The sequence below is a fragment of the Bombina bombina genome, chromosome 3 (assembly GCF_027579735.1).
Source record: "Bombina bombina isolate aBomBom1 chromosome 3, aBomBom1.pri, whole genome shotgun sequence".
Taxonomy (NCBI): Eukaryota; Metazoa; Chordata; class Amphibia; order Anura; family Bombinatoridae; genus Bombina; species Bombina bombina.
Genome location: NC_069501.1, coordinates 626,540,650 through 626,558,929, shown reverse-complemented (window position 1 = coordinate 626,558,929; position 18,280 = coordinate 626,540,650). Strand labels below are relative to the sequence as shown.

The following is an 18,280-nucleotide window of genomic DNA, read 5'->3' as shown; positions in this document are numbered from 1 at the left end:
CTATGTTACATAGGCAAACACACTCACCTCTCTACTGCTGGCCGGAGAACCTTCTCTCTTTCTAGCATAGACAGAATAAGCTTCCCCCATTGCTCCTCCACATCATTGGGATGAAACGAAGCAGGCAACTTAAGGCGGCCAAACTCTATCCAGGCCTGAAGAAGTAGAGTGTAAGCAAAATAGGTTCCCAGGCAAAAAAAAAAGAGAGAGAAAGAAAAATAAAACAGAGAAACAACTACATGTATATGGAGACTATCGTCTTACACTAAGAAGTGAAAACGGAGGTCTGATTGGATAATTAAAAAAAAAATCTGTTTAAAAGTCATAACCAATAAAACTGTTAGTTGAGAGCTTATTTACCTGCAGCATTTGATATAATGTCTGGATTTGTTCCTTCTCTTGTTCTTTGGCTGGGATTTCAGTTTCTTTTACATGTACGTACTGATTATAAAGTGCCTAGAAGAAAAAAAAGAGTGTAAGTTGTTATGTTCATTACAGAAACCAATTATATGTCTGTGCTAAAAAACCAAAACACCTTTAACTCCACAGGGTTTTGTGGGAAAGATTTGTCAGACATCAGAAGTACATGTTGCCGGATCCACTGAGTAAGGGAGCCTACCCTTTCCTGGTACTCCAGCCATCGCAAATCCACCTCCTGCAGAAATAATCTGGAGTTAAAAGGACTGTGGATACTTGAGAGATAATGACTTAAAGGGACAGTCAACACCAAAATTGTTATTGTTAAAAAGATAGATAACATCTTTACTACCCATTCCCCAGCTTTGCACAACCAACATTGTTATATGAATATACTTCAGAACCTTTAAACCTCTACATTTCGGCCTGTTCCTAAGCCACTAAAGAAAGCCTCTTATCACATGCTTTTTTATTAGCTTTTCACAACAGGGGAGTGCTAGTTCATGTGAGCCATATAGATAACATTGTGCTCACGCCCATGAGTTGTGGCAGACACTGCACTCATTGGATAAAATGCAAGTCAATAGATAATAAATAAAAAGTCATGTGATCAGGGGGCTGTCAGAAGAGGCTTAGATACAAGGTAATCACAGAGGTAAAACGTGTATTAATATAACTGTGTTGGTTATGCAAAACTGGGGAATAGGTAATAAAGGGATTATCTATCTTTTTAAACAATACATTTTTTTTGAGTTGACTGTCCCTTTAAAGACAAATTTAAACAGAAATATAAACTTACAGTGGCATTGATCCCCTCTGCTCCCTCTGGGACTTTGGGGAAGGCATCATATATAGAAGACACATAAGTGATCACAGACTTCTCATCAGGAGAATCCACATCCACATCTGCAGGTAAGACATAACTAAGGGTTAATCAGACATCTTTTGCACGGATTACACAGTAAAACTCTCAGAATCTAAATACCTTCAGCGTCAAGCAACCTGGTGACCCCCAGGCTTTCTGCTATCTCGAATGCTTGCTCTAGATTCTCTCTGCTACTCTGTACTTCCACCTTCTGCATGTCCACCAAATCAGGTCTGAAAACAGAGTTACCCAGCACTAAGTATTGATTCCAAAATAGTTTATTAAAGGGACACTGAACCCAAATTTTTTCTTTTGTGATTTAGAATTTAAGTAACTTTCTAATTTACTCCTATTGTTACATTTTCTTCATTCTCTTGGTATCTTTGGTTGAGTTTAGATGCCGGCCCATTTTTGGTGAACAACCTGGGTTGTTCTTGCCGATTGGTGGATAAATTCATCTAACAATGAACAAGTGCTTTCCAGGGTCCTGAACCAAACAAATAGCTTAGATGCCTTCTTTTCAAATAAAGATAGCAAGAGAACGAAGAAAAATTGATCATAGGAGTAAATTAGAAAGTTGTTTAAAATTGCATGCTCTATCTGAATCACTATAGAAACATTTTGTGTTCAGTGTCCCTTTAACAATAATTGAGAGTTGGCATTACCTACCTATATCTATGGATAATGGCATTAAACATTTTTCCATTATTCCAGCAAGAGGAAAAGTTAGTGCATTTAATCCCAGCATATCCAGCAGTCACCTTCTGCGTCCATAGGAGCAGCTTTTCCTTGGCTGACATATCCCCAGACTCTCCACTTACATAAATATCAGAGATCTAGAGAAAGAAACACAGTCACTTATCAAGCATCACTGTGAACAATTCCTATTCCTCAGTTTCTTTCGCTGCATAAATATGAGGATAGTGTGAACTTTCGCACCAGAAGCACCAACTATAAAATCCACTTAATTCATTTTCAATCTTTTCTCTTAGCTTTAACTCAGATTTACCATCACCTTTAGGAAAGCTGAATCTAAAGCTACATGTATCTACAAACACAATATATCCCTCCATCAAGGTTAATTACACCTTCTATACAAAATAAACATAATCACCAATGATCAAGGTAACAAGCAGAAGTATGGAATTTCCCCACCTGAGCTGGCTGTGAACATGGATCACTGCAATACCCAGAGGAGGAATGTTCAAGCCCAGAGGAATATGTAGAAGGTATATCCGTTAATGTTATGGCTTCCATTTGCTGTTTACAAGGTTCTATTAGTTGAAAAAGTGGAGAGGACATTTCAGAAACTGTTCTTATACTATTGTTGTTCTTAGGATCATAATTATAATCCACGCTCTCTGTCTTAATGGGAAGCAGAACTGCTCGGCTCTTACCAACCGTATCAAAATCTACCACTGCTCTGACCATCCTGTGCTGGACATCTGCAGGATTCTCCACAAACCGGGCAATAACTGTTGTTCCACCCGAAGGTGATCCTGGAGTAGGAGGCAGGGGTTCTATCAGCTGTGCAATCTGAACCTTTCCATGGAAGGTCTCTCTCACCTGAAGCACTCTCCCATCCTCTACAGGTTCACCTTTGGGACTGCAATGGTACTCGCCCACAGCACATGTATCAAACATGTTGGGTTTCTCCAATATCTCCTCTGTCTGTAAGCCCTCTTGGTTCTGTTCTTCTTCCCTCTGGTCTTTTTTCTTCCTACTAAACAGTCTCTTCCTCTTGCTAGGCCTTGTGTCCTTCCCTTCCTTTAGTCCCGGCTCCTTGGGCTTCCGAACACAGCTGACAGAATTCCCCATATCCTCAGTGCATTTATGCAGCAGTGGTGTTGTAGGCTGCCAGCACACATCAGACTCCTCACTTACAGCATCATTTTTAAAGCAGACTCAGACATATTCCTGGGGGGAGGAAAATGCATCCCCCTCTCATCCCTGCATCCGAAGCCTGTCTCAGACAGACATCTTACAGACTCAGACATCTCCCTGCATCTCTCTGCAGTGCACAGATCACAGCACCTTACATGAAATCCACAGCTGATTGGATGCAGCTTCATCTGTATTAGTCTGGCAGATAAATCCCACCCAGCAAAGAGAAGGGAGGGGGGGGGGGAGTACAGAGAGGGAAGGAGGGGGTGAAAGAAGCACAGCAAGAAGAAAAGGAGGGGGGAGAAGAAAAGAGAGAGATGAGGAGTAAGGGAGTGAAGGGGGCAATATGTGCTACCTCCGGAAAGGGACTGTGCTTGTTACAATAGCCAAACCTTTTGCATTGTATATTAGCTTTTACTCAGAAGAAACCACATTTCCATTTTGCACATAACATATTTAGTGTTACATATACGGTAACACAGGACAACACAGCAATGAAAAAAATAAATCCAATAATAGTAATGAGGTTTTGCTGGACTGCTTTGTATTGCTAGAATAGACATTTTGTGGAGAAATGACCATATACAAGGGGCATTATTGTTAGTATATACCCGCTAAGAGGGTTGGAGATCACTCCACCCTTGATATATTCTTGAACTATGTTTGTATTAAACTAATCGCTCACAAAACGCTTGCTAACAACAAATTAATAAGAGGGAAAAATGCTCATGCCCTTTCAAATGGATCATATTGGTGGATACACTGAATAATGATTTATTTTATGCCAAGTTTTGAAGAATTTTAAGAATTTACACAGCAGTGCACTTAATTATTTTTCAGGACAGCTGACAGCTGGTTTTAACCTGCTTTGTGTTTTAATTACTTTAAGTGCAGTTACTCTGTTCAATTGTATAATAAAGCAACTAAACTAACATAGCATATACTTTGCAAACTGGAGATCCATTTTTGAATTCAGATTAAACCTTAATTTTTATACACACACACACACATATATATATATATATATATATATATATATATATATATATATATATACATATATATACACACACACACATATATATATATATATATATATATATATATATATATATATATATATATATATATATATATATATATATATATATATATACATACATATATATATACATACATACATACATACATACACTCTTAATTATCTGGCAACTTTAACAATAGGATCTATATTCATTAAGGTAAAAACAAAATTGAGTGAGAGAAATAAAACTGAATGATGTGTAATTAGAATGGTCCTATTTTGTCTGCAATAGTTACACTTAAAGGGCCAGTAAACCTAGAAAATAATGTTATATAATTCTGCACATAGCTTTCACTCCAGTGGGTAAAGTCTTCCCCAATCCTATTATTTTTGTGGACACATTCTCTAATTTGTTAAAGGGCCAGTAAACCTACAAAATAATGTTACCGACCGCGCCATTACACTCACTGTAGCTCCCTCTCGCTGTCAGACAGAGCAGGAGCGAGCTACATTGAGTGTAATGGTGCGATCGGGCCGGGCTGTGACTAGACAGCTGCCCAGATGCGCTCAGAGGGAAAACCAGACCCGCTCAGTAGAGCACAGAGGGCGGGTCTGAAAAAAACTCTTTTTTAATAAAAATTCACAGGCAATATTATGTTATATAAAGCTAGCACTAATATAATGTTATATAATTCTGCACTATGTGCAGAATTATATAACATTATTTTCTAGGTTTACTGGCCCTTTAACAAATTAGAGAATGTGTCCACAAAAATAATAGGATTGGGGAAGACTTTACCCACTGGAGTGAAAGCGCTCATCGGTGAATCTACACCTAACTTGCCATGTACAGCAAACATTAAACTACACACTAAAAGTAGAATTTACAATCCAATATACCCTTTTCCAAAACTACTGCAAAAAACATAGAACTTATTAGAAACACAGCATAATATCCAAAACCTGAGAAAAAAACCCAAAAAAACTACAAACTCTAATGGGAAGCTTTTCCATAGATATAACTTTCTGCAAAGTAACAGTGGAAAAAATGAAGCAGCAGCCGCGAATAAATGGGAAGATGTCAGGTTGAGAAATAAAGAAAATGGGATGAATGCAAACTGTATAGAATCATTAAAATGCTATCCATATGATCAATGACAAATGTACAAGGTTCTTCAAAGAAACATAGAATTTTACTGTAGATAAGAACCAAAAGGTCAAGTTTACCCATACGGCATGTTACTTTTTTTCTTAGGATAGCTTTATGCACGTCCCAGACATTTTTGAATTCCTTTACAGTCTTTGTGGTTACCACCTCTTTTGGAAGTTTATTCCATGAATCCACCACCCTTTTTGTAAATAAATGCTTCCTCATATTTCTCCTGAATCTGCTACCCTTTGACCTCTTGTTTTGGTATTTATTTTTTTTGTGGAAAATTCTTTAAGCTTCCACTTTAAAGGGACATAATACTCATATGCTAAATCACTTGAAACTGATGCAGTATAACTGTAAAAAGCTGACAGGAAAATATTACCTGAGCATCTCTATGTAAAAGAGGAAGATATTTTACCTCACAATCTCCTCAGCTCAGCTGCAGGTAAAAAAAAGAAAAAAGAAAATTTCTGCTTATCTGAAAAATGTATTTCTTTTTTGACACGATGAGTCCACGGATCATCTTAATTACTAATGGGATATTCACCTCCTGGTCAGCAGGAGGAGGCAAAGAGCACCACAGAATAGCTGCCAAATAGCTCCTCCCTTCCCTCCCACTCCAGTCATTCGACCGAAGTTAGGAAGAGAAAGGAAAAGCCAAGGTGCAGAGGTGTCTGAAGTTTACCATAACCCAAAACCTGTCTTACAAAAAACAGGGCGGGCCGTGGACTCATTGTGTCAAAAAAGAAATAAAGCTCTTTCTGAGAAGAAGGATTAGAACACAAGGAAGGAACAACAATTTCCTGATTAATGTTCCGATCAGAAACAACCTTAGGAAGAAATCCTAATTTAGTACGTAAAACTACCTTATCTGAATGGAAAATAAGGTAAGGAGATTCGTACTGTAATGCTGAGAGCTCTGACACTCTGTGAGCCGAAGAAATAGCAACCAGAAATAAAACTTTCCAAGATAACAACTTAATATCTTAGGAATGCATAGGCTCAAACGGAACCCCTTTAAGAACTTTGAGAACTAAATTAAGACTCCATGGAGGAGTAAAGTAAAAACAGGGCGGGCTGTGGACTCATCGTGTCAAAAAATACATTTATCAGGTAAGCATAAATTTTCTTTTCTTTTTAAGACACGATGAGTCCATGGATCATCTTAATTACTAATGGGATCCAATACCCAAGCTAGAGTACACAGATGATACGGGAGGGACAAGACAGGGAACCTAAACGGAAGGCACCACTGCTTGAAGAACCTTTCTCTCAAAAGCGGCCTCAGCCGAGGCAAAAGTATCAAATTTGTAGAACTTTGAAAAAGTGTGAAGAGAGGACCAAGTTGCAGCTTTGCAAATCTGTTCCACAGAAGCCTCATTTTTGAATGCCCATGAGGAAGCAACAGCCCTTGTGGAATGAGTCGTAACCCTGTCGGGAGGTTGCTGTGCAGCAGTCTCATATGCAAAACGTATGATACTCTTCAGCCAAAACGAAAGAGAAGTAGCAGGTAGCTTTCTGTCCCTTACGTTTTCCAGAGAAGATCACAAACAAAGAAGAAGACTGACGAAAGTCCTTAGTCGCCTGTAAGTAAAACTTTAAAGCACGGACTACGTCTAAATTGTGCAGAAGTCGTTCTTTCTGAGAAGGATTAGAACACAAGGAAGGAACAACAATTTCCTGATTAATGTTCCGATCAGAAACAACCTTAGGAAGAAATCCTAATTTAGTACGTAAAACTACCTTATCTGAATGGAAAATAAGGTAAGGAGATTCGTACTGTAATGCTGAGAGCTCTGACACTCTGTGAGCCGAAGAAATAGCAACCAGAAATAAAACTTTCCAAGATAACAACTTAATATCTTAGGAATGCATAGGCTCAAACAGAACCCCTTTAAGAACTTTGAGAACTAAATTAAGACTCCATGGAGGAGTAAAGTAAAAACAGGGCGGGCTGTGGACTCATCGTGTCAAAAAATACATTTATCAGGTAAGCATAAATTTTCTTTTCTTTTTAAGACACGATGAGTCCATGGATCATCTTAATTACTAATGGGATCCAATACCCAAGCTAGAGTACACAGATGATACGGGAGGGACAAGACAGGGAACCTAAACGGAAGGCACCACTGCTTGAAGAACCTTTCTCTCAAAAGCGGCCTCAGCCGAGGCAAAAGTATCAAATTTGTAGAACTTTGAAAAAGTGTGAAGAGAGGACCAAGTTGCAGCTTTGCAAATCTGTTCCACAGAAGCCTCATTTTTGAATGCCCATGAGGAAGCAACAGCCCTTGTGGAATGAGTCGTAACCCTGTCGGGAGGTTGCTGTGCAGCAGTCTCATATGCAAAACGTATGATACTCTTCAGCCAAAACGAAAGAGAAGTAGCAGGTAGCTTTCTGTCCCTTACGTTTTCCAGAGAAGATCACAAACAAAGAAGAAGACTGACGAAAGTCCTTAGTCGCCTGTAAGTAAAACTTTAAAGCACGGATTACGTCTAAATTGTGCAGAAGTCGTTCTTTCTGAGAAGGATTAGAACACAAGGAAGGAACAACAATTTCCAGATTAATGTTCCAATCAGAAACAACCTTAGGAAGAAATCCTAATTTAGTACGTAAAACTACCTTATCTGAATGGAAAATAAGGTAAGGAGATTCGTACTGTAATGCTGAGAGCTCTGACACTCTACGAGCAGAAGAAATAGCAACCAGAAATAAAACTTTCCAAGATAACAACAATATCTTAGGAATGCATAGGCTCAAACGGAACCCCTTTAAGAACTTTGAGAACTAAATTAAGACTCCATGGAGGAGTAACTGGTTGGAACACAGGCCTGATCCGGACCAAGGCTTGACAAAAGGATTGTACATCTGGGACATCCGCCAGACGTTTGTGTAACAGAATAAATAAAGTTGAGATTTTACCCTTTAAGGAACTCTTCGATAAACCTTTCTCCAAACCCTCTTGGAGAAAAGACAAAATTCTAGGAATCCTAACTCTACTCTACTCCATGAGTAGCCTTTGGATTCACACCAATAAAGATATTTACGCCAAATCTTATGGAAAAATCCTTCTAGTTACAGGCTTACAAGCCTGAATCATGGTCTCTATGACAGAGTCCGAAAACCCCCGCTTGGATAAAATTAAGCATTCAATCTCCAAGCAGTCAGCTTCAGAGAAACTAGATTTGGGTGAAGGAAGGGCCCCTGAATCAGAAGGTCCTTCCTCAACGGGAGTCTCCAAGGTGGTAGAGAAGCCCTCCCCACCATATCCGCATACCAAATCCTGCGCGGCCAGGCCGGTGCTATGAGGATTACCGAAGCCCTCTCCTGTTTGATTCAAGCAATTACCCGAGGAAGAAGAGCAAACGGAGGAAATAGGTATGCTAGACTGAAGGACCAAGGAACCACCAGAGCATCTATCAGTTCCGCCTGGTGGTCCCTGGACCTCGACCCATATCTTGGGAGCTTGACATTCTGCATTCTGACAAGATGCCATGAGATCCAGTTATGGCTGACCCCACATGAGAATCAGATCGGAGAACACCTCCGGATGGAGTTCCCACTCCCCCGGATGAAAAGTCTGTCTGCTCAGGAAGTCCGCCTCCCAGTTGTCCACCCCTGGGATGTGTTTCGCCGCCAGACAGCAAGAATGGGCCTCTGCCTACTGAATTATCTTGGATACCTCCTTCATCGCTAAGGAACTCCTCTCGTTCCTCCCTGATGATTGATGTAAGCCACTGAAGTTATGTTGTCCGACTTGAACCTGATAAACTTGACCATGGCTAACTGCGGCCAGGCCAGAAGAGCATTGTAGATCGCTCTCAGTTCCAGAATGTTTATAGGGAGAACAGACTCTGAGTGAGTCCAAACTCCCTGCGCTTTTAGGGAGCCCCAGACTGCTCCCCACCCCAGAAGGCTTTCGTAGACCATCTTGGGTGATTGTGACAACAGACGCCAGTCTGTTGTCACAATCACCCAAGATGGTCTACGAAAGCAGGTTCCCTGGGAAAGATGATCCAGAGACAACCACCATTGAAGAGAGTCCCTTGTCTCCTGTTCCAAAGTTAACCGAGGAGACAAGTCTGTATAATCTCCGTTCCATTGCTGTGCATGCTTAACTGCAGAGGTCTGAGATGGAAACGAGCAAACGGGATGATGTCCATTGCTGCCACGATCAGCCCTATTAGCTACATGTACTGAGCCACTGACAGCCGAGGAGTGGACTGAAGGACTCGGCAAGTTTCTATAATCTTTGATTTCCTGACTTCTGTCAGAAAAATCTTCATGGCCAATGAGTCTAAGAAAATGACTCTTGTACATGGGACTAGGGAACTCTTTCCCAAATTTACCTTCCACCTGTGAGTTCTCAGGAAAGATAACACTATGTCGGTGTGGGATCTTGCTAGTTGAAACTATGGCGCCTGGACTAGAATATCCAGATAAGATGCCACCCCTATGCCCCTTGACCGAAGTACCGCCAACAGAGACCCCAGAATCTTTGTGAAAATTCTGGGAGCAGTGGCCAGGCCGAAAGGGAGAGCCACAAACTGGAAGTGTTTGTCCTGAAAGGCAAGGAACTTGTGATAATCCCTGAGAATAGGAACATGTAGGTATGCGTCCTTTAAATCCACAGTTGTCATGAACTGATCCTCCTGGATTAAGGGTAGAATGAAACAAATAGTTTCCATCTTGAAGGACGGCTTTCTGAGAAATTTGTTTAGACTCTTTAGGTCTAAAATTGGTCTGAAGGTTCCCTCCTTTTTGGGAACCACGAATAGATTGGAATAAAAACCCTGACCCTGTTCCTGTACTGAAATGGGAACAATCATTCCCAGGACAACAAGGTCTCTTACACAATGTAAGAACGCCTCTCTTTTTGTCTGGTCTGCAGATAATCTTGAAAGAAGAAGAAGAAACCTGACTCTGGGAGGAAAACTTTTGAACTCCAATTTGTATCCCTGAGACACTATTTCTATTGCCCAGGGATCCTGAACATACCCAAGCCTGAACGAAGAAGGAAAGTCTGCCCCCTACCAGATCCGGTCCCGGATCGGGGGCATGCCCTTCATGCTGTTTTGGATTCAATAGCAGGCTTCTTGGATTGTTTACCTTTGTTCCAAGACTGGTTGGGTCTCCATGTAGACTTAGATTGCTCCTGCTTAGAGGAGGAAGAATTTCCCTTGAAATTTCAAAAGGAACTAAAATTACTCTGTCGTCCCTTTTGTTTGTTTATCTTATCCTGAGGAAGGAGATGACCCTTACCTCCCGTAATATCAGAGATAATTTCCGTCAGACCAGGTCCAAACAAGGTCTTCCCCTTGTAAGGAATCGCTAGAAGCTTAGACTTAGATGACACGTCCGCAGACCAAGGTTTTAACCATAAGGCTCTGCGGACTAGGACAGAGAAACCCAAACTCTTAGCTGCCAGTTTAATCATCTGAAGGGAAGTGTCCATAATAAAAGCATTAGCTAGCTTCAGAGCTTTTATCCTGTCTTGGATCTCCTCCAAAGAAGTCTCGGTCCTGAGAGAATCGGACAAAGCGTCCATCCAATATGCTGCTGCACTAGTGACTGTAGCAATGCACGCAGCAGGTTGTAATAGCAGACCTTGGTGAACATAAATCTTTTTAAGTAAACCCATAGGAGCTTTGAAAAGCACAACTATCCTCAATAGGAATAGTGGTTCTCTTGGCTAGAGTGGAAATAGCTCCTTCCACATTAGGAACTGTTTGCCAAGCCTCCTTGAAAGAGTCAGCTATGGGAAATATCTTCTTGAAAATAGATGAGGTAGAAAAGGGAATGCCTGGTCTCTCCCACTCCTTAGTAACGATCTCCGAAGCTTGCTTTGGAACCGGAAATACATCTGAGAAAGAAGGAACTTTGAAATATCTGTCTAATTTACTAGACTTCGCAGGGGCAACCACAACCGTGGAGTCACAGTCGTCTAAAGTAACCAAAACCTCCCTGAGTAACAGCTTAAACCTAAAAGTTACAACCTCTGAGTCCGTCAGAGGCAATGAACCTTCTGAATCTGAGATTTCACCCTCAGATGAAACAGCAGTACCCTCCTCTACATGGCCTTGGGAGGGTACCTTCGAAACTGCAACAATTGCATCAGAACTTACTGAATGTCTGGATTTCCTTTTACGTTTGCCCTGCAACATTGGGAAAGCAGACAATGCATCAGAAATTGTAGAAGACATGAGAGAAGCAATGTCTTTTAAAGTAACTTCAGTGGGAGCTATAGCAGAAGTGCAGGGCATTGCTTGTGCGGGCGGTAAATTTTGGGACGCTTGGGGAGAAAGCTGCGGCATACCTTGACCCTCATCATTAGACTCTTGGACAGTATCCACCTGTGAAAAGTCCTCTCAATACATGAGGGACAGAAAGGGATAGGTGGTTCCACATTTGCATCAAAACACTTTGCAAGTCTCCTTGGTCCATACTGAGTCACAATAGTATAATTAAGCAATAAAACTTTAATTTTACCTAAAAAAGTTTGAATGCCAAAAAGTTACTGTTCCTTTAAATTTAAAAGTGCAACTTTTTTACTGCACGGTAACAAAACGTACCCATAAATTAATAAAGGAAAAATAATGATGAGATGTTCAGGTGATATTTTCTAGTCAGCTTTTTACATCCATGCTGCATCACTTTCAAGTGTTCATTTGGGTATTATGGCCCTTTAAGACCCTTCATATATTTGAAGGTTTCTTTCATGTCATATCTTCCCCTTCTCGCCTCTAAACTATATATATATATATATATATATTTAGATAATAGAATCTTTCTTTGTATGTTTTATATTTTAGACCATGTACAATTTTATTGGCCCTTCTTTGGGCAGTTTTTAGTTTCATAACACTAGTATGTAATTATTTAATCTCACTCCTTTGTCTCAAATTACAATTTGCCCCACATAAACACACACATACCTGGAAGTGAAGGATTATGGTCCATATTAATCCCAGGGTCAGTTTCGGATTCCCATCTGTAATATCATCATTTCTGATGTTCACTAACTTCACCTGCACATAAACACAAGTGTCAGCAAGGCAGTCTAAAGTGCAACCTTGCAGGATGACCAACATATTGTTACCAAACACAAACTGCCCTCTCCTACTTCCCCATAGCTTTACCTGTCGCTGCTTGAGAAAATCTAGTGCTATCTGCACGTTCTGCAGACGATGAAAACGCATCCTGCCCTTTTCTCTGGGCTGTAAGAAAAAAGGTCAGGTTAAAAGAAGTTATAACACAGCTTGAAAGGGAAAGAGTAGTGACATGACGACAAGGAAGAATGAGAAGACAGACAGGACAGAAAGATTTTTAGGAACATGAATAGATGTATATGAAGTGAAAAGAATAATAATTAAAGGGACAGTCAACACCAAAAGTGTTATCTTTTAAAAAGATAGATAACACATTTACTTCCCATTCCCCAGCTTTGCAAAACCAACATTGTTATATTAATATACTTTATAACCTTTAAACCTCTAAATTTCTGCCTGTTTCTAAGCCACTAAAGAGAGCCTCTTATCACGTGCTTTTTTATTAGATTTTCAAAACAGGGGAGTGCTAGTTCATGTGAGCCATATAGATAACTTTGTGCTCATGCCTGTGGGTTGTGGCAGACACCACTAATTGGATAAAATGCAAGTCAATAGATAATAAATAAAGTCATGTGATCAGGGGGCTGTCAGAAAAGGCTTAGATACAAGGCAATCACAGGGGTAAAAAGTGTATTAATGTAACCATGTTGGCTGGGAAAAACTGGGGAATGGGTAATAAAGGGATTATCTTTTTAAACAATACAATTTTTGGAGTTGACTGTCCCTTTAAGAAGAAGAAGGAAACCTGAGAGTTGCCAGAAAAAAAAGATATGAGTGTGAAGGTTTGCGACATTATGACATAAACAAAGTTTGGTAATAGATTAAAAAAAACAGGAAAAAATGGAAAGTTTGTTAGGAGTGCAAACAAAAAGTTGTGGATTAATAGACACCTCACACCCCTCATGTCTGTAAGAGACTGAGATCATAAAGTCTTTGCACTACACCACATGCAGTGACAAAGCAAGTGATGTCCCAATGCACACATGATCCTATCAACAGTATTTCAGTGGTCCCCTCATGCTCATGCTAAAATCACACAGCACTCATCCCACGCTGTGGTGCCCAAAGACAGATGACCCAGTGACGGGCTCACTCAGTACCCGTGGGTTATCTGAAAAACACACAGCTCTGGGGACATACAGCATCATCAGAGTGGTCCTCAGATTCATCACTCAGCAGCAGGCGACGGGATGGCTGGCGGGTGAGACGAAGCCCCCGAGGAGCCTCAGTTTCCTTGTTCTGATGGACATGGCAATGAAACTGTAAGGAATGGGGCAAAGAAATGCAAGGGATAGTATTTAGGGGAAGCTTAGAAGAAACACCTACCAGCCTGACACCAGACAGGACCTCCAACAGGGAAATGAGGTTATGTCCATCTCTGAGATCCTCGTACAAATCATTAATGTGTTTGCGAACCTACAAAAGAAGCAGGACAATGTCAGACGGGAAAGTGGAGGTGAGAAACTGACTGAAAAACATAATTTATGTAAGAACTTACCTGACAAATTCATTTCTTTCATATTGGCAAGAGTCCATGAGCTAGTGATGTATGGGATATTCATTCCTACCAGGAGGGGCAAAGTTTCCCAAACCTCAAAATGCCTATAAATACACCTCCCACCACGTCCACAACTCAGTTTAACGAATAGCCAAGTAGTGAGGTGTTAAAAATAAGGAGAAAAAAGCATACAAAAAGAGGAACTGGAAATATAATTGTGCTTTTATACAAAAAATCATAGCCACCATAAAAAGGGTGGGTCTCATGGACTCTTGCCAATATGAAAGAAATTCCTTTATCAGGTAAGTTCTTACATAAATTAAGTTTTCTTTCATGTAATTGACAAGAGTCCATGAGCTAGTGACATATAGGATAGAAATACCCAAGATGTGTTAGACCACAGAAGAGTCACTAGAGAGGGAGGGATAAAATAAAGACAGCAATTTCCGCTGAAAAAATAAGTCTTTCTTATAAAATTTCAAGAAAAAAACTTAAATCATAACCAGAAGAATCAAACTGAGACCGCTGCCTGAAGAACTTTTCTACCAAAGACTGCTTCTGAAGAAGCAAATACATCAAAATGGTAAAATTTAGTAAACGTATGCAAAGAAGACAAAGCTGCTGCTTTGCAAATCTGATCAACCGAAGCTTCATTCTTAAAATCCCAAGAAGTGGCGACTGATCTAGTAGAATAAGCTGTAATTCTCTGAGGCGGAGACTGTCCCGCCTCCAAATAAGCCTTGTGAATCAAAAGCTTTAACCAAGATGCCTTCTGACCTTTCCTAGGACCAGAAAAAACAACAAATAGACTAGAAGTCCTTCTGAAATCCTTAGTAGCTTCGACATAGTATTTCAAAGCTCTTACAACATCCAAAGAATGTAAAGATCTTTCAAGAATATTCTTAGGATTAGGACACAAAGAAGGAACAACAATTTCCCTACTAATGTTGTTAGAATTTGCAACCTTAGGAAGAAATTTAAAGAAGTCAGTAAAACAGCTTTATCCTGATGGAAAATCAGAAAAGGAGACTCACAAGAGAGCACACAATTCAGAAACTCTTCTAGCTGAAGAGATAGCCAAAAGGAACAACACTTTCCAAGAAAGTAATTTAATATCCAAAGAATGCATAGGCTCAAAAGGAGGAGCCTGCAGTGCCTTTAAAACAAAATGAAGACTCCAAGGAGGAGAAATTGATTTAATAACAGGCTTGATACGAACCAAAGCCTGAACAAAACAGTGAATATCAGGAAGATTAGCAATCTTTCTATGAAATAAAACAGAAAGAGCAGAGATGTGTCCCTTCAAAGTACTTGCAGACAAACCTTTATCCAAACCACCCTGAAGAAACTGTAAAATTCTAGGAATTCTAAAAGAATGCCAAGAGAATTTATGAGAACACCATGAAATATAGGTTTTCCAAACCCAATAACAAATCTTCCTTGAAACAGACTTACGAGCCTGTAGCAAAGTATTAATCGCTGAATCAGAGAAACCTCTATGACTAAGCACTAAGCGTTCAATTTCCATACCTTCAAATTTCGCAATTTGAGACCCTGATGGAAAAACGGCCCTTGAGACAAAAGGTCTGGTCTTAAAGGAAGAGGCCATGGTTGGCAACTTGACATCCGGACAAGATCCACAAACCAAAATCTGTGAGGCCATGCTGGTGCTATCAGGAACACATGTGATCGTTCCATTATGATCTTAGAGATCACCCTTGGAAGAAGAACTAGAGGCGGAAAAATGTAAGCAGGTTGCTAAAACCAAGGAACTGCTAACGCATCCACCATCTCCGCATGAGGATCCCTGGACCTGGAAAGGTACCTGGGAAGCTTTTTGTTTAGATGGGAAAATATCAGATCTATTTTGGGAAGACCCCACATCTGTACAATCTGACAAAACACATCTGGATGGAGAGGCAACTCCCCTGGATGTAAAGTCTGACGGCTGAGAAAATCCGCTTCCCAATTGTCTACACCTCGGATATGTATCACAGAAATTAGACAGGAGTTGAATTCCGCCCAAGAAAGTATCCGAGATACTTCTTTCATCGCTAAAGGACTGCGAGTCCCACCCTGATGATTGACATATGCCACAGTTGTGATATTGTCTGTCTGAAAACAAATAATTGATTCTCTCTTTAATAGATTCCAAGCCTGAAGAGCCCTGAAATTAGCACAGAGTTCTAAAATATTGATTGGTAACCTTGAATTGGAAAAGAGACAAAGGCATCTATTTATCAACCCGTCAACTTACTTGCATTCGACGGCACCAATACGCTCGCCTAACATCGCTGCCGTGGACCTGAATACGTTCTCCAAAGTTACCAAAAAAGCTGTCAAAAAGCCGCACACCAAGTACGGGGCGATGAGCAGCGGACTGTTGTTAACCAACAGTCATCAATCTCGCTGCTCTTCGGCTTTTTCACAGCTTTATTGGTACCCTGTCACTAAACACCCACACTATACTATACTGTTTCACCCCCTATACAGCCGCTCCCGGAGCCCACCGCAACGCTAATAAATGTATTAACCCCTAAACCGCCGCTCACGGACCCCGCCGCAACTAAAGTGTTTAACCCCTAAACTGCTACTCCCGGAGCCCCCGCCACCTAGATTATACTTATTAATCCATAATCTTCCGCCCCCTACCCCGCCGCAACCTACATTATATTTATTAACCCCTAATCTGCCCCCCTACACCGCCACCTACATTATACTTATTAACCCCTAATCTGCCCCCCCCACATTATACTTATTAACCCCTAATCTTCCGCCCCCTACACCGCCGCCACCTACATTATATTTATTAATCCCTAATCTGCCCCCCCTACACAGCCGCCACCTACATTACACTTATTAACCCCTAATCTGCTTCCCCTACACCGCCACCTACATTATACTTATTAACCCCTAATCTGCCGCCCCCTACACCACCGCCACCTACATTATATTTATTAACCCCTAATCTGCCCCCCCCACCGCCGCCACTATATTAAATTTATTAACCCCTGAACCTAAGTCTAACCCTAACACCCCCTAACAAATATAATTTAAATAAATCTAAATAAATATTCCTATCATTAAATAAATTATTCCTATTTAAAACTAAAATACTTACCTATAAAATAAACTCTAAGTTAGCTACAATATAACTAATAGTTACATTGTAACTAGCTTAGGGTTTATTTTTATTTTACAGGCAAGTTTGTATTTATTTTAACTAGGTACAATAGTTATTAAATAGTTATTAACTATTTAATAACTTCCTAGTTAAAATAAATACAAATATACCTGTAAAATAAAACCTAACCTAAGTTACAATTACACCTAACACTACACTATAATTAAATTCCCTAAACTAAATACAATTAAATACAATTAAATAAAATTATCTAAAGTACAAAAAAAAAAACAATAAATATCAGCCAATCGGAATTAAGGTAGGAAAAATCCTATTGGCTGATGCAATCAGCCAATAGGATTGAAGCTCAATCTTATTGGCTGATCCAATCAGCCAATAGGATTGAGCTTGCATTCTATTGGCTGTTCCAATCAGCCAATAGGATTGAACTTCAATCCTATTGGCTGATTGCATCAGCCAATAGGATTTTTCCTACCTTAATTCCGATTGGCTGATAGAATTCTATCAGCCAATCGGAACTGAAGGGACGCCATCTTGGATGACGTCACTTAAAGGAACCGTCATTGTTCTAGAAGACGTCAGATGAAGAGGATGCTCCGCGTCAGATGTCTAGAAGATGGAGCCGCTCCGCGCCGGATGGATGAAGATAGAAGATGCCGTTTGGATGAAGACTTCTGCCCGTCTGGAGGACCACTTCTGCCTGTCTGGAGGACCACTTCTGCCGGATTTGTTGAGGACTTCGGCCCGGTTGGGTGAAGATTTCTCACGGTAGGGTGATCTTCAAGGGGTTAGTGTTAGGTTTTTTAAGGAGGGATTGGGTGGGTTTTAGAGTAGGGTTGATTGTGTGGGTGGTGGGTTTTAATGTTGGGGGGGTTGTAATTTTTTTTCACAGGTAAAAGAGTTGATTACTTTGGGACAATGCCCCACAAAATGCCCTTTTAAGGGCTATTTGTAATTTAGTGTAAGGTAGGGCTTTTTTTATTTTGGGGGGGCTTTTTTATTTTGTTAGGGGGATTAGATTAGGTGCAACTATTTAATAACTATTGTACCTAGTTAAAATAAATACAAACTTGCCTGTAAAATAAAAATAATCCCTAAGCTAGATACAATGTAACTATTAGTTATATTGTAGCTATCTTAGGGTTTATTTTATAGGTAAGTATTTAGTTTTAAATAGGAATCATTTA

At 40.2% G+C, this 18,280-nt stretch overlaps 1 protein-coding gene across 6 annotated transcripts in view; it reads right to left on the bottom strand.

Annotated features, from left to right (window-relative positions):
• MACF1 (microtubule actin crosslinking factor 1) overlaps nt 1-18,280 on the bottom strand; it is a 413,635-nt gene that overhangs the window by 365,751 nt on the left and 29,604 nt on the right. For 5 of the 6 annotated variants that reach the window (XM_053707286.1, XM_053707290.1, XM_053707287.1 and 2 more), the window contains exons 3-11: nt 13,777-13,866; nt 12,481-12,558; nt 12,277-12,369; nt 1,952-2,118; nt 1,403-1,515; nt 1,217-1,323; nt 536-655; nt 361-456; nt 28-155 (exon numbers count right to left, since the gene is read on the bottom strand). In XM_053707286.1, coding sequence (XP_053563261.1) covers nt 28-155; nt 361-456; nt 536-655; nt 1,217-1,323; nt 1,403-1,515; nt 1,952-2,118; nt 12,277-12,369; nt 12,481-12,558; nt 13,777-13,866 — 992 coding nt within the window. Of the gene's footprint in view, nt 1-27; nt 156-360; nt 457-535; nt 656-1,216; nt 1,324-1,402; nt 1,516-1,951; nt 2,119-12,276; nt 12,370-12,480; nt 12,559-13,590; nt 13,690-13,776; nt 13,867-18,280 lie in introns of all 6 variants that reach the window. The other variant, XM_053707285.1, reaches the window with a different exon arrangement.